The following is a 14,844-nucleotide window of genomic DNA, read 5'->3' as shown; positions in this document are numbered from 1 at the left end:
GAGGGCAATTTGGGGTTAGTATCTTGCCCAAGGATATCGAACTAGTAGCTGATCTGCTCTACCACGTGAGCCACAACCTCCCCTTATAAATAAGGGACAGACGCACAACACGCAACTAGCTGAGCTTAGTGTTTGTCACAGCTGGGGCTGCAGTCGTGTGGTGTAATGAGAAAAGGATCCACAATGCAGGCACTGGCTGGGGTGCGAGTGAGTGTTTATTTGTAATGAAAGTAAAGTACAAAAACAGGAAATAAGGAGCAGGGAGCAACTAAAGCCTAAACTGGGAACATTAATAAACAAAGCTGAAAACATGAAGCCATGCAGGGAAAGGAGAGCAGAGAGATGCGAGGACCAAACACACAGACGGAGCGACGACAAACAGAGGCAGACACACTATAAATACACACAAGGCAATGAGGGAGTGACACACAGGAGGGGAGCACAGCTGAACAAAGCAAAACAGGAAATGCACAGACTGTTTTACAAACATAATCTCAGAGACACGAACAGGACAGCGGAGAGGACACAGGTAGGGACGACAGAAACACTAAAGACTCAAACCCTAAGAACTAATTCGAAACAGAAGAAACTAGAAAATAATAACAATAAACTCAAAACACTGAGACAGCAACCCAGGACCACAGTGTAAATATGCACTGTATGTGACGTTGCAGGTCACTAAACGGGACAGTTGGCAGCTCTACAGGTGGGGAACCCACATCAGGTGTAGCAGTGCAGCACGGACTAAAGAAAATATTAAAATAAATAGAATAACTGAGACTGTGAGCTTCAGCAGGTGTGTTTGCTTTGTGTACAGATGAGCTGCTGCTCTTTGTGCAGACGGGCTTTGAAGCAGCCTGGCGTCATCTGCAGGGGTTTAATGAGGCGAACCACAGAGGGGTTCATGCGTCATGTCAGAGCGCTCTGTCCACACATTCATCAACATGTGTCCTGCTGCCTTCAGGTGTCTGCAGGGCTTCAGTGTGACAGAAATGAGGTGCAAACTGAGTCGCTGTCTGTGTGTGTGGGTGTTACTGTGGGTTTGTAAGGACTCTGCTGCTTCGCTCCTTCACGGCTCTGCTTTGCAGTGTCGGTGCTGCTGCTCCTGACATTAAACCAGAGGCTGATGTTCATGCATTATACCAGAGGACGAGGTGAGAACATTATTGCTGAGGCCACAAGAACTGATTATGTTAAAGACTTACTGTTGTTTTATCCTTCAAACATTTTTCAATTTCATTCAAACTACAAAGACTCTTATGTTTCCTCACAATCCAGAGCAGTTTAACAGTGTGTGGCTCCCTCTAGTGGATGTTGTGGAGTATTCTGTTGTCTTTGCTCCAAAGGTTTTTGTGCAGAGTTTTGCTGTTTCCTGTCACTGTGGGCTGCAGAGCACAGTAGTACACAGCAGAGTCAGACACTGCAGCAGAGGAGATCTGAAGGTCCAGACGCTTTTTTCCAGACAGTTTTGTGGAGAATCTTGCAGCTGATTTCAGAAACTCCGACGGCCTTGAAATATTCATCCCTGATATGTGGATCAGGAACTCTGGCGGTTTCCCTGGATATTGTCGATACCAGAAGAAATAATCATTAATTATAATATCTCTGGATAATCTGTAGGACAGAGTGAGAGTGTTTCCTTCTACAGTGGACTCTTCATCCTTGACTGCAGTGAGTTGATCACAGCTGACACCTAAAGGAAGAGATAAATGTTGTTAAAGACGATGTTAAACTGTGAGCGCCTGTTCCAGTGATTTCTAGCAAACAGATCCTTTAAAGACATTTCTTCTTCCTGCTTTAACCGACCTGTTAGTGTGATCACAAACAAAGGAAACATGAGCCAGTAATGCAGTGACAGCATCTTCCACACACTATCTGTTCTGTATGCTTCACATATTGAATGTATCTGACAGTGGGAGTCCTTTTCTGCTCTGTGACAGTGTTGCTCCTCCTTCAGCCTCTTCCTCCTCTCATATCTCTGCATGTTACAAACACCAAAACCAAACCTCAACACATGTTACAGCTTTCAGCACAAACTCAGAAACCTCCAGTGGTTTTTTTCCTTTGTGTTTCATACTTTTGGATTTCGTCTTGTACTTAGTAAATAAAGACTGACTGGCACAGCTGGATTCATGCTTTCTGGCTGCTGTGGCATGAACCTGCCACTGGGCGTTGGGCTATTGTCAAGCATTGAGTATTTTCTGTGTTCTGGAGTTATTAAGATTAAATCGTTGCAATTTGTTTTCACTTTAAAATACTGTGTGAATGTGTGTCTTACTCAGTGAAGTGAACATTGATGATTGATGATCATGTTTATGATTCAGGAGTAAATATTCAGTCCGACCTGGAAATGTTTCCAGCGGAAATTCATGTTAACGGTTCTACTTCGCCGGAACTTCACTGTGACACCGGGCGGAAGTAAACAAAGAAAAAGCAGAAGTACCGTTAGCTTTCCTCCTGCTAGCAGCTAGCTGTTGGAGTAACATGTCTGCTGTTCAGCGTCTCAGAGAGTTTATCAGCGAGGAAGAGGAGGAGATGATGGAGTCTGAGGAAGACTCTGGTGATGAGGAGCCTCACAGAGCAGGTCTGAGCTTACAGCACAGCTGAAGGTAAATTCACATAAATGTCTATAATAACAGAAACGTTCCGCAGTGATCGCACAGTTCATCGGTAAGCTAACAGCGCACATTTCTGTGGACGCTGCTCTACAATCAGACTGAGCAGCTGCTCAACACACACATTTATTTAAAGGCACGGAGGGTGTGTGAGCCTCTGAAGGTTCCACGTGGTACTTATTTCGAATAAAAATAAGTACTTCTGTCAGCAGCGTGTCTGTGCGGAGGAGGAGGTTCTCCCTGAGCAGCAGCTCTGGAACCAGGAGAGGAGCTCCAGTGTGGAGCAGGAGGAACCAGAAGCTCCACAGATTAAAGAGGAACTGTGCAGCAGTCAGGAGGGAGAGCAGCTGGGACTGAAGGAGGAGACGGATACCTTCATGGAGTTTGAGTGCAGCACCAACGATGAACACACAGGTATCGCCCAGCATGCAGCAGCAGTGTGTGATTCTCTGCTGGTTTGAATGAACTCCGCATGAACAGATCAGAACAGCATGATCAGAGCGAGCAGATAGCCCTGATAGGGTCGTCTAAAGTGCACAGCAGCCCCACCTGCGCTTCAGACCTGCTGTTTTCAAAAGGTGGCCAATCACAGTGAAGTTGGATTAAAGGATAAAGGAGCTAAAACATCATGTTTCAGGATGAGCTGAGGGGCTGCAGCAGGTCCAGTGTGACGGCCTCCTCGCTCACTGTGAAACATTCAGAATCCTGGACGAGCGCTTTTGCCAGTGTCATTAAAACAAAGCTCACTTTGTAACTATAAATACATATATATTATTTATTAAAGTGTAGAATAGGGCAGGGCGATATGGCCAAAAATATTTATCACGATATATATTTGAAAATTTGCGATAACGATATAACTGACAATATAATTGATGCGAGACAAAATACAACTCCACAACATTACTAGTGCAAAAAGACAACCTTCCATTTATTTTCACTTAAACAAGAAGCTGGTTTTTATGTACATTAAAGCTTTATAAAAATGTAACAGTGCAAATGCAAATTCCTTGCTGAAAGTTTAACCAAAAGGCATTTCCAGTAGAAATGGGCTGACATATCCTGAGCATAACCATGTATAATATCCACTGAAGTTAAAAAGAGGTGCTTTGCAACATTAAACTGCAGTGTGCAGTACGTATTTTTCGGACCATAAGGTGCACGGGATTATAAGGCACATTAAGCGAAACAAAGCAGTCAGATAAATCAAACTTTATTAAACTCATTCTTCTTGCTTCCTCCACTTCTGTACCATTGATTCATTAATGCTGTATTCTATCACAGCGGCTCTATTCCCATGTTGTTGCAGTATATTAATGACTAACCTCGTATTGTGGATGGATTATCTCAGTTGTTCTCCTGACTGAAGTTTGGTCCGTTTACAGCATCCTGCCATGCGATTGCATTTGTCTCTAACCATCAGGAACCTTAACATTAACTTTTATAAGTGGAAAAGTGTTAGTGTTCGTCCTCCAGCTTCACTGTTTATGTTATGCTAACGTAGCTGTGTCGCTAGCGATCACGTAGCACATCATTATATAGCAGCTAGCCCAACTTCAGTAACCCTACAAACGTCACTGCTGTTTAGTTTCCTGTCTTCATTTATGTTGGACGTGATAGCAGAGCTGTACGTTTGATTTTTTTCAGAAATCTCTCCGTCAGAACATGCTATATCATGCTTAGGTAACTAGCGAAACTAGCGAGCTAACTTCCGCTAGCTTCCTGCTAACTTCTAACTCCGTTAAATGTAATAAGTTCAAGTTCAAGTTCAACTTTATTGTCACTTCAACCATATACAGTTTAAAAATACACAGTGAGGCGAAACAACGTTCCTCCAGGAACCAAGGTGCTACAAGACAAGTTAGTGCAAAAAAAATAATAATATATAATATATCTAGTAATAATATTGTGCAAAAGAGCATTTACAGGTTGGTGTGTGCGATGGTTTGGTGGTGTAGGTCAGTGTGTTTGCGCTTTGTGTTGGTTAGTCAGTCCAGTCTCAATGTTTTGAGGTATTTGAGTTAAGCTGAGTGATAATGTTAGTGTATGTGTGTGTGTGCGTGTTTATCAGTCAGTCCCTTTTTGCTGAGGAGACGGATGGCTTGTGGAAAAAAGCTGTTGCACAGTCTGGATGTGCGTGCCCGAATGCTTCGGTACCTTTTTCCAGATGGCAGGAGTGTAAAGAGTGTGTGAGAGGGGTGTGTCTGATCAGCCACAATGCTGGTGGCTTTGCGAATGCAGCGTGTAAATTTTGTTTTCATGGATGCCTGGAAGTTAAACTTCATAGTTACACCTGGTAAAGCAGCAATGCTGATCGTTTTATTAAAGATGAAAGAATTTAGACAGTTTTTAACTCTCAGTGATGCTGCAGTGTTCGTTTGACCTGAAGCATACAGAGTTTAGGACCCAGATTACTCCCAGATTTAAGAGCATCTTAGTCCGACAAATACGACAATAACGACGGCCGCTTGCATGTTCTGCAAAAAAATGTGCTTTGTCGTGTATCTGACGGACAAACACCAAGTTGCACCATTTTTACAAACCAATTGTGGTTCATCTGTTTCACTCAACAATCGGCCATGTGCGTATGAAAACAAAGGCACTGCGCATGCGCGTTTTACTCATATTCTATCGCGATATTTCATTTTCCTATCGTTGCCTAACATTATACCGGTATTACCGTGAACGGTATAATATGGCCCAGCCCTAGTGTAGAATATAAATGTTTTACATACTCATAGTTTTCTTTTATCGAGCTCAGTCCAGACCACACAGCCGTCATGTTGCCACCAACATCGATGACTTTCATGTGATTTCTTTGATTCTAAAGTGTTTGTAGCATTGAAGTGTGTGTCAGTGTGAGTTGTACACACGAGTCAGTGATGTGGTTTCTCTGACTTCGTTCTGATGTTTGATGTGACTCAGCGTCTTCAGTTCACTCTGTTTGTAGCAGACTGACAGCAGGTCTCAGGTCTCCAGGCTGGTTTCCAGTTAAAGTTAACATTCGACTTCTGTAACACAGTTGTGTCATGGACCCAGTCATGTGTTACATTTACTGCACGGAGAATCTCTCTCTTACACTGTGATAGTTCCATCTGAGGCATGAAGCACAGACGTGTAGCCCACATTAGCACCGTGAACTGTGACGACACAAAGACAGAGCACCGACTGACTGACTGTCGTTTCACTGTTACGCCGATGAATCTCAAATCTACTTTCCTTTTTAAAAAAAATCTACAGACTCTTTAAAAATTGCTGGACTGCCTTGATGACATGAAATCATAGTTGGCATTACATATTTTGAATGTAAACGGTCAAAATACTGAGATCGTACTATTTAGACCTTCTGACCCTCGTTCTTCTCTTAAGGTTGACCTTGGCGCTCTGGAAAAGTCCAGAACTCTCTTTGATGGCAGTTTTTCATTTGACAAACAAATAAATTCTGTTGTAAGAGCCAGCTCCTTCCAGCTCAGGGCCTTTGGAAAAATTATGAACATCATGTCATCAGCTGACTTTGAGAAAGTGATCCACGCATGCATTTCATCCAGGCTTGACGGCTGCAACAGTCTTTATTCTGGTATCAGCTCTGCTGTCTCATCTGCAGCTAGTTCAGGATGCTGCAGCTCGACTCCTCACAGGCACTCGTAAACACGACTGTTACGTCAAATTGTTGAATGTTGTCATTGTGTTTCTTAAATTTGTCTAAGTTCAAACTATAAGATCAAAGACATTCCTTTGTCTCTGACCACCTCTCCAGCCACTCGGTGCTGGGGGAGGTTTTATTGCAGATACATTCTATCTGAAAGATCTTTTTCTTGTGTTGTAAGCTTCCTGCTTTTATGATCCTTTTGGTGATCAGAAGGACACACACATAGTGCCTTGTCCTAGATCCATTTGGGGGTTTTAGGGTGGGAGGTGTGGGATTATAATAGTATTTTATGCCATGTTAGACCCCTAATTAAAGATTGTGAATTATTATGTAGTTTTAGTTTGCATTATTCTCCTGAATTAGAAGAAGCTGATAACTATTGCATTTGTTAGACTGATTTACATTACATTAGACTGCTGATTTATTGTGAATGAATGATATTGTTTTATGATGCATTATACTGCTAAGTTATAAGAAATACTGTTCGCAGAAAGTCATCGCCTTATTTGTCTGATTAGCAGAGAACAGAACATGCTGGAGCTTCCTGCTCCATCTCAGCAGGAGCAGATAAAGAGGGAGCCAAGGTCGTAGCTTAGGCGCCGTGAGAGAGAGAATGTGAATGTTTAGGCTTTTATGATTAGGTGGGGGCTACTAGAGTCTATAAGAGTTTGAGCAATGCTCCACCATTTTGAGATCTGATGCTGTCTGCATACGGTGTCCATCTCCCACGCGTGTGATCATTAAAATCATTGTTTGACTCAACCCGACCGGACCAGTGTTGTTATTTTGGTTTTTCCTCCTGTCTCCATCCCCAATATTTGAATCCATAACAGCTGGGGGCTCGTCTGTGGTATTGGGGTGACAGTTAGAGGTTTGGACGGTCCGAGGTTGTCGAACAGACAGGCACAAGCCAGTGGTCTGACGTGAGTGGGCATAAGCCGGCTTATACAAAGGTAAGGCACTACCTGTTGAATTATTTCCAAAGTGTGCCAAATTGGACATGACAAAATTAAAGTCTACTCACTGAAGTTGCTGGTAGAGGGTCTGTTTTGATTTTGATGAAAAAATCTCATGAGTTAAAGCAGTTGGACTGCTGAGTCCAGTTAATGCAGGCAAAGGGCTGCTAAGAAATTGAGTTAAAGGCTCAAGTAGTTTGGTAGGGAATTGGTCATGTTGTTGGTTAATAAATTATTATAGGACGGCAGTCGGAAACTGCTAAGAAGCACATAGCCCGGAGGTTACGCTCCCTCCTGGCCGTGGACGCGCGGTCTTGACCTGTCGGCGAACAGGGTTAGTTCAGTTTGGCTTATCTGTGGGGTACAGGGCATCCTGAAATAAGCTAGGGGTTAGAGTGTCCTCACCGTCTGAAACGGTGTTTTGTGCTTTTTTTGGACACGGTTAAATTGAGTTAGGGACTTTAGAGATTAGGCCAGAGACTGTAGAAACAGATACTGGGTAAGTGACTGCAAAAAAGTGGAGCTTTCTTCGGTTGGACCCGTCATGGTAAATTTGTCGAAATTGGTTAGGCGCTAAAGCTGTCGGGCCTGTCAGTGTTTGTAAATATAAGACGTCGTTGTAATATAAAATAATAGAGCTTTGGGCGAGCTGGCTGTGAGACTGTGTGTGACGCAGCGCACTGCAGCGCTGCAGAGCTATTTTTAGACTGTGTGTTCACATGCTGCTGTGATGCGCACAGACGACTTTTGCTTCCTGTTTAGAGTGTTATAGAGCTTTATAGTTATGAGTTGCAAACAATGATACATGCCTGTAATTAAGACGCTGATTTTGCTGATTATAATATTACAAATAAGGTTTTGAGTGACTACGGTGAATGTCTGATGTTCGGCTGGGTTTTGATATAGAAGAGACAAATCGTGCATGTGTAAGACCGGCACTTCAGTCGGCAGAGTGAGTGAGTGATAAATACAGCTGTGATTTGTTTCAGCTTTGTGGTGTGAAGTATGTTGGGTTTTAAAACTGAAGTAGAGAGAGGAGTGTGTGTGTCGTCTGCGCTGTAAAGGTGGGCGTGTTGCCTGCTGGTCCATTTATCAGTGATGAAAATGATATTAAATAAAATCTCTTAGTGTGTTAATACAGGTGGCAACAGGCCTGGACCAACTGCCCCCACAAGCACAGCGGCCAAAGCAAAATTATAGTAATGGAAACCACACTCAGCAAGAATCAGCAGCTGTCGAAAAGTCAGCAGCTAGTAGAGAATTAAAGGAAAAATTAAGAGAAGTTTTTAACACATAATATTGGGGCCAACAGACTTGTGGAGGTTGGGAAAGCGCCCGGAGCATCACAACAAAAGGTGAAACAAAAACACACACACGCAATGAAGAAGCAGCTTACATTCATGAACACGTGGAGATTTTCCACCAAGGTTAAAGCAGCGAAACTTAGCATACACCTGTTGTTAAATGATAAAGGTTATCCACTACTAACTAATGAACTCTCTGGGTTGCAGGACAACAACTTAACTTCAAAAAAAAGACACTGGTCTGACCGACTAGTGAAGACATGACAAATTTAGTAAGTAAAAGAGTCAAATTGTGACATGTTTCCTGCTGATTGATTAATACAAGTGATTACTGAATGAAAGAAAACTCCATTTTTGGGGTTTTAAACATGATCTTAAGGATTTTAACATGAACCTGTGTTGTCCTGTCAGCTTGGTGGGTTATGTGTTGATTATATGTTATATATTATATTATATGGTGAGAAAAAACAAAAAAGGGGGGGAAGGCTAACACAGGGCCTGGCCCCGTTGTTTCTCCCCTCTCTGAATAACACAGCCAATACAACATTTCATGACAACATCACCCGTTCGTCCGTTTTTGTTTTGTTTTTGTTTTGTTTTTTCTCTTTATGCTTGATTACAGGCTGCTTTGTCGGCCCGGAAAGCCGAGGCTGACCTGGACTCCTGCTCTCCCCTCCACCTTTGTTGCTCACTCCTCTACCATCTTTGATGTGTGACCCTGACCAAATGCTACAGCAGCTGGACCCACAACAACAACTTGAAAATGTCAACAGTGCTGCAGGAAAACGATCTCATGCAGCGGAGACGGAGAGAGTTAAATCAAAGGCCCGTTTCACTACACGGGGAGATTTCCGTCAGCGTCTCTTCTTTCTGAGAAGACTGAGAAAGGCCCGGCTTCCACCACTGATCCTGACCACCTTCTATAGAGGAACTATCGAGAGCATCCTGAGCAGCTGCATCACTGTCTGGTTTGGGAACTGTGCCATATCGGACCGCAAGTCCCTACAGCGGATAGTGGGAACAGCAGAGAAGATCATCGGGGTCTCTCTCCCCTCTATTGAGGACATCTACACCAGGACCTGTCATGGTCCTGTCACATCAACACCGTGGTGAAAAAGGCCCGTCAGCGTCTCTACCACCTCAGACGCTTGAGAGACTTCCAACTGCCCTCCAAGGTGCTCAGGAACTTTTACTCGTGCACCATAGAGAGCATCCTGACGGGAAACATCTTAACCTGGTTCGGGAACAGCACCATGCAGGACAGACGAGCTCTACAGAGGGTTGTGCGGTCAGCTGAGCGCACCATCCGCTCCGAGCTCCCTGACCTGCACTCAATCTACAGCAGGCGGTGCCGGACCAAGGCCAGGAAGATGGTGAAGGACCTCAGCCATCCCAACAACAGACTGTTCTCTCTGCTGAGGTCAGGAAAGCGATTCCGCTCCCTGAAGACCAACACAGAGACACTGAGGAGGAGCTTCTTCCCGCAGGCGATACGGTCATGAGCAGTTGTCTAAGCATCTCACTGCATATCGTACTGTGTATGGCCGTGTACGTGACAAATAAAAATCTGAATTTGGAAAACGAGGCATTCGCAAAGCCACCAGCATTGTGGCTGATCGGACACACCCCTCTCACACACTCTTCACACTCCTGCCACTTGGAAAAAGACAGCTTCAGCTGACAGAGCTGTGACGAGACGCCCACTAAGCCCAGATGAAAAATGAGGCCGAGCAAAGGAATGCTGACCTTAACAACTCTGCATTAAAACTGTGCAGGACAGTGACGGACCAACACGGATAATCGGGCAGCAAAAAGGGCGTGCCAGAGACAGGAGTAACTGAGGTCAGGAGGCACCTCAGAATGGACAAAAGCACAAGGAGAAAATGAGCTGAAGGCACAGGTGTCGGGGCTCGGCCAGGAGCTGACCTCTGAGAAGAGCCGGACAGCAGAGCCGCAAAAGGCCGTGGAGCAAAGTAAGGAAAACATCAATGGACTTCAATCTGACTTGTACAGAAAAGACTGAGGTTTCTGCCCTCGGTGGGAGTTCAAGGCATCGGAGCAGAAACTGAGCATGGCTCAGGAGGAGCTGGCTGACGATCGAACCCATCAGTCAGGCTTGGAGTCCCAGAAACAGGACTTGAAATCAGGCCGGAGCTCGCTGGAGCAGGAGGTCACCAAACCTGACGGAAAAAACGCCAGCAGCATGAAGCCAGCCCTGAAGGTGCTACGGAAGCAAAAGGGTCAAGTTAAGGAGGAGCGGAACGAGGAGAAGATGCAGGATACTGGAGAAATGGACTGCCTTAATTGGGGCCAGAACCAGTATGGACAGAACTTTGAGCAGCAGCACCAATGGATGCAAACAGACTGAGATGGAGGGGGGGCAGGATCCCAGGGCACGCTTCAGGCCGCGGTTTACCCAGAACACCAGAACAGGAAAGTGATGAACACAAACACACACATCTACATGCACTGACTCAGAACGAAGAGAAACACACACATGAACACATATGCACTCATTGATTGAGTGAGAAATGACGCATACACACACGCTGATGCAATGAAGAATGCTTTACTAACAAATGCTGCACACAAACATGCGAATACAGAATCTGTTACAACAACAAGAAGCCATTGATTGTTTATTGGTTAAATGCATTTCATGTCACCCAGAGTGCGTTTGTGTAGATTTGGGGGACAAGGTCTAAGGCGGTTATGTTATGAAAACAATGTCTGTGCGTGATGTCTGTTTATGGCTTAATTATACATGAATGTAAGTGTAAATGGTTATTTGTTTCTATCTGATAACCTATCACTTCAGGGTTGTTTCCCAGCCCTGCTGTAACCAGGATAGGAGGATAGTAGTTGTTGTAGACCCCTTCAATTTTTATGGTAACCATAATGTAGACTTTGTTGAACCACATGCAATGTGAAGACCACATGTAGTATTTAAGTGACCAAGTAGTATTTGGATAAAGTGTGTTGAATGGTGTTGAAATAAAATGACAGAATTGTGAAGGATTACAATATTCCAAGAGTCCAACTGACTCTATCGGAATATGTTTCAATAGTGTTATGAACACAAAAGGCACAAGTTTACTGAATATGAGAAGGTTGTGTTGATTTAACTCAGTTGTTTAAGTTTCTACCAAAGCAAAACATTTGTGTGCAGCCCGTGTCCTCTATTGAATTGAGTAAGTCTGACATGTTTTTGTCAGCGCAAAAAAGGAGTTACGGTATCTGTGCTCCTACACAGTATTGTCCCGCGAGGGAGAAAAACTTTCTGGTGAAGTTTTGGTTGATTTTTGGGTTTTGCTTGACACTAGGTTGATTTTATCAGTGAGGTTTGGATTGTTTTCTTTCTCTAAGAGAGAGAAAGATGGTTTATGCTTGGACGTGTTTTGCAATGAGCCCCAGTATTTGTTACTATATTAGTATTTTATTGGTTACGTTTGTTTTTGTTTTTGTTACAGTGCACTGAGATAAGAACATCTGAGAGGTGTGGTCCACCGGTGGTGATATTTTGGTATTTTGTGAGCTCCTGATTTAACATATCAGCTCTTTAATCCAGGCCTGAGAGATTGAACTTTAAAGCGCTTTAAAATATTCTTTCTGAAAGCAGTCGCAAAGTGTTTTCTCCATGATTATAATGGGTTTGGGAGAAAGTTCACTTAGATGGGACATTGATCACATGAGAAGTCCTGAGCCTAAGAGGATTGCAGCGAGTCAATCCAGTACAAAAACAAGGAAATGTTTTCCTTTAAAATGATGACGTCATCTTGCTGGTGATGGAGGCTCGAATAGGTTGAGACTCGATTATCAGCAACAACTGGTATGAATGTGTGTGAAAGTATGCATGTGACTGGACTGTGATGGACTGACGACTAAAAGTTTCAACTGACTTGATACTGAGACAAAAACGATACTGACTTTAGAGTTAGTAAAAACGTCCACAAACAATTCACCCTGCCTGTAGAAGAAGGGTGGATGCAGTTAGGACATTTTTTACCCACTTTATGTCTCTTCCACGATGTTATTTCTCTCTCGAACAACTTAGGTTACAATGAGGTTAGCATGACCAATCCGGTTGTTCAGTGATGACGTGACGAATCCTACTTCCGGGCCTAAAGCAGTCTGCGTTTAATATGGCTTTTGTGTTGTTAACATGTTTAATGTTTTGTATTTTCTTCTATTTAATCTCAAAAAGCTCCTAAAACAGTCAGCGATCACTGTTGACCTCCCTCGGCTTTTATTACCGCTAATCATTTATTTAAGCTCAGTTTTTAAAACCTTAGGATGTAACTACAGCCCAGCCCATGCAGCTGTATATGAATGACTAACCTCGTATTGTGGATGGATTATCTCAGTTGTTCTCCTGGCTGAAGTTTGGTCCTTTTACAGCATCCTGCCATGCGATTACATTTGTTCCTGACCACCGAGAACACTCACGTTAACTTTTATCGAGTGGAAAAGAAGTTATCTTGTTTATATTATGCTAACATAGCTGTGTCGCTAGCGGTCACGTAGCACATCATTATATACCAGCTAGCCCAACTTCAGTAACCCTACAAATGTCACTGCTGTTTAGTTTTCTGTCTTCATTTATGTTGGAAGTGATAACAGAGCTGTACGTTTGAATTTGTTTCCAAAACCCCGCAGTCAGGACATGCTATATTGTATTTAGATAGAAGCTAGCGAGCTAACTCCCTGCTAACTTCTAACTCCGTTAAATGTCATAAATTCCGTTTTCATGGATGCCTGGATGTTAAACTCAATTGTTACACCTGGTAGAGCAGAACGCTGATCATTTTATTAAAGATGAAAGACTTTAGACAGTTTTTCAACTCTCAGTAATGCCATAGTGATCGTTTGATATATGGACCTGCAGCGGAGTTTAGGCCCAGACACGGCTAGTGGCGTCAGACTGAACAACCAGATTATGCAAAATTAGGCGATGACGTCATTAAGCGACTTTTGGCGACTTCTAGCGACTTTTAGGACAACCAATAGCGATTTTCCTTACTGAGGAGTTGGCGACACTGGTTGCTGCTCCGTCCTCGTGCAGAATCATGTCAGGAAAAGTCGGGAGAAAGCACCAGAATCGAATTTGGGATTATTTTGAATATGACTGTGTTTTGAATATGACTGTGACCCACATCCACCCATCCACATTAAGGGGACGGCTGTGGAGCGTGTGAGCAGCTTCAAGTTCCTGGGAGTCCACATCTCCGAGGATCTCACCTGGACGACCAACTGCTCCAAGCTGGTCAAGAAGGCTCACCAGCGCCTCTTCTTCTTGAGGACTCTGAGGAAGAACCACCTGTCCTCAGACATCCTGGTGAACTTCTATCGCTGCACCATCGAGAGCATCCTGACCAACTGTACAACAGTCTGGTACAGGAACTGCTCTGCCTCGGACCGGAAGGCGTTGCAGAGGGTCGTGAAAACTGCCCAGCGCATCGCCGGAGCACCACTTCCTGCCATAAAAGACATCTACAGGAAGCGGTGTCTGAAAAGGGCTGGGAAAATCATCAAAGACCCCAGTCACCCATCACATGGACTCTTCACCCTCCTGCCCTCTGGGAGGCGCTACAGGAGCCTCCGGACTAAGACCACCAGGTACCGGAACAGCTTCTTCCCCACAGCTGTCAGACTCCTGAACTCTGCCTCCTGACATCTGACCCACATTAACACATGGACTGAACATACACACCCCCACAATGGACAACTGTACCCTCAAACACACAATAATAACATGGACTGAACCACCACTCACAACCACTAGCACTTTATATAGCCTCTGTAGAAACTATCTACACCCTCACTTATCTTAACTGCACTACTGTATAGCTCTGTGTAAATAATCATTCTGTACATTCAATAATCTTTAATCCTACAACTGTTTACAACTTGCATAGTTCCCATTTCTGTATAGCTGTATATCCCAGATTCTGTAAAGTTATTTATTTCATATTCTGTATAGTTTTTCATATTTATATCCTGTTCATATCCTGTACATAGCTTGTACTCACTACAGCCTGTACATACTTATAGTTATAGAATATTCACAACATACTTCATACCGTGTACATTATAACATACCATAATAGACCCATTTCTGTAATATACTCACATATCTATATTATTGCTAATATATATTGTAATATATCTATATCACTAAAGCACTTCTGGATGGATGCAAACTGCATTTCGTTGCCCTGTACCTGTGCATGTGCAATGACAATAAAGTTGAATTCTATTCTATTCTATTTGGTTAAAGCAAGTGTCTTGTAGTGGAAAGAGACAAATTATGAGGGACATTT

General features: G+C 43.5%; 1 protein-coding gene across 1 annotated transcript in view; it reads right to left on the bottom strand.

Annotated features, from left to right (window-relative positions):
• Positions 1-1,971, bottom strand: part of LOC146647361 (T cell receptor alpha chain MC.7.G5) — a 71,964-nt gene extending 69,993 nt beyond the window's left edge. Inside the window, exon 1 of the mRNA XM_085388982.1 lies at positions 1,807-1,971. Within this exon, the coding sequence (XP_085245108.1) occupies positions 1,807-1,861 (55 nt within the window). The 5' untranslated portion in view covers positions 1,862-1,971. The remainder of the gene's footprint in view (positions 1-1,806) is intronic.
• Positions 1,972-14,844: the final 12,873 nt, after the last annotated feature.

The sequence above is a fragment of the Rhamphochromis longiceps genome, linkage group LG18, assembly GCF_057381845.1.
Source record: "Rhamphochromis longiceps isolate RC_006_pf linkage group LG18, R_longiceps_female_GT1.1, whole genome shotgun sequence".
NCBI classification, from domain to species: domain Eukaryota; kingdom Metazoa; phylum Chordata; class Actinopteri; order Cichliformes; family Cichlidae; genus Rhamphochromis; species Rhamphochromis longiceps.
Note: the sequence above shows the minus strand (reverse complement) of the source record. Positions and strands in the feature narration are given on the sequence as shown.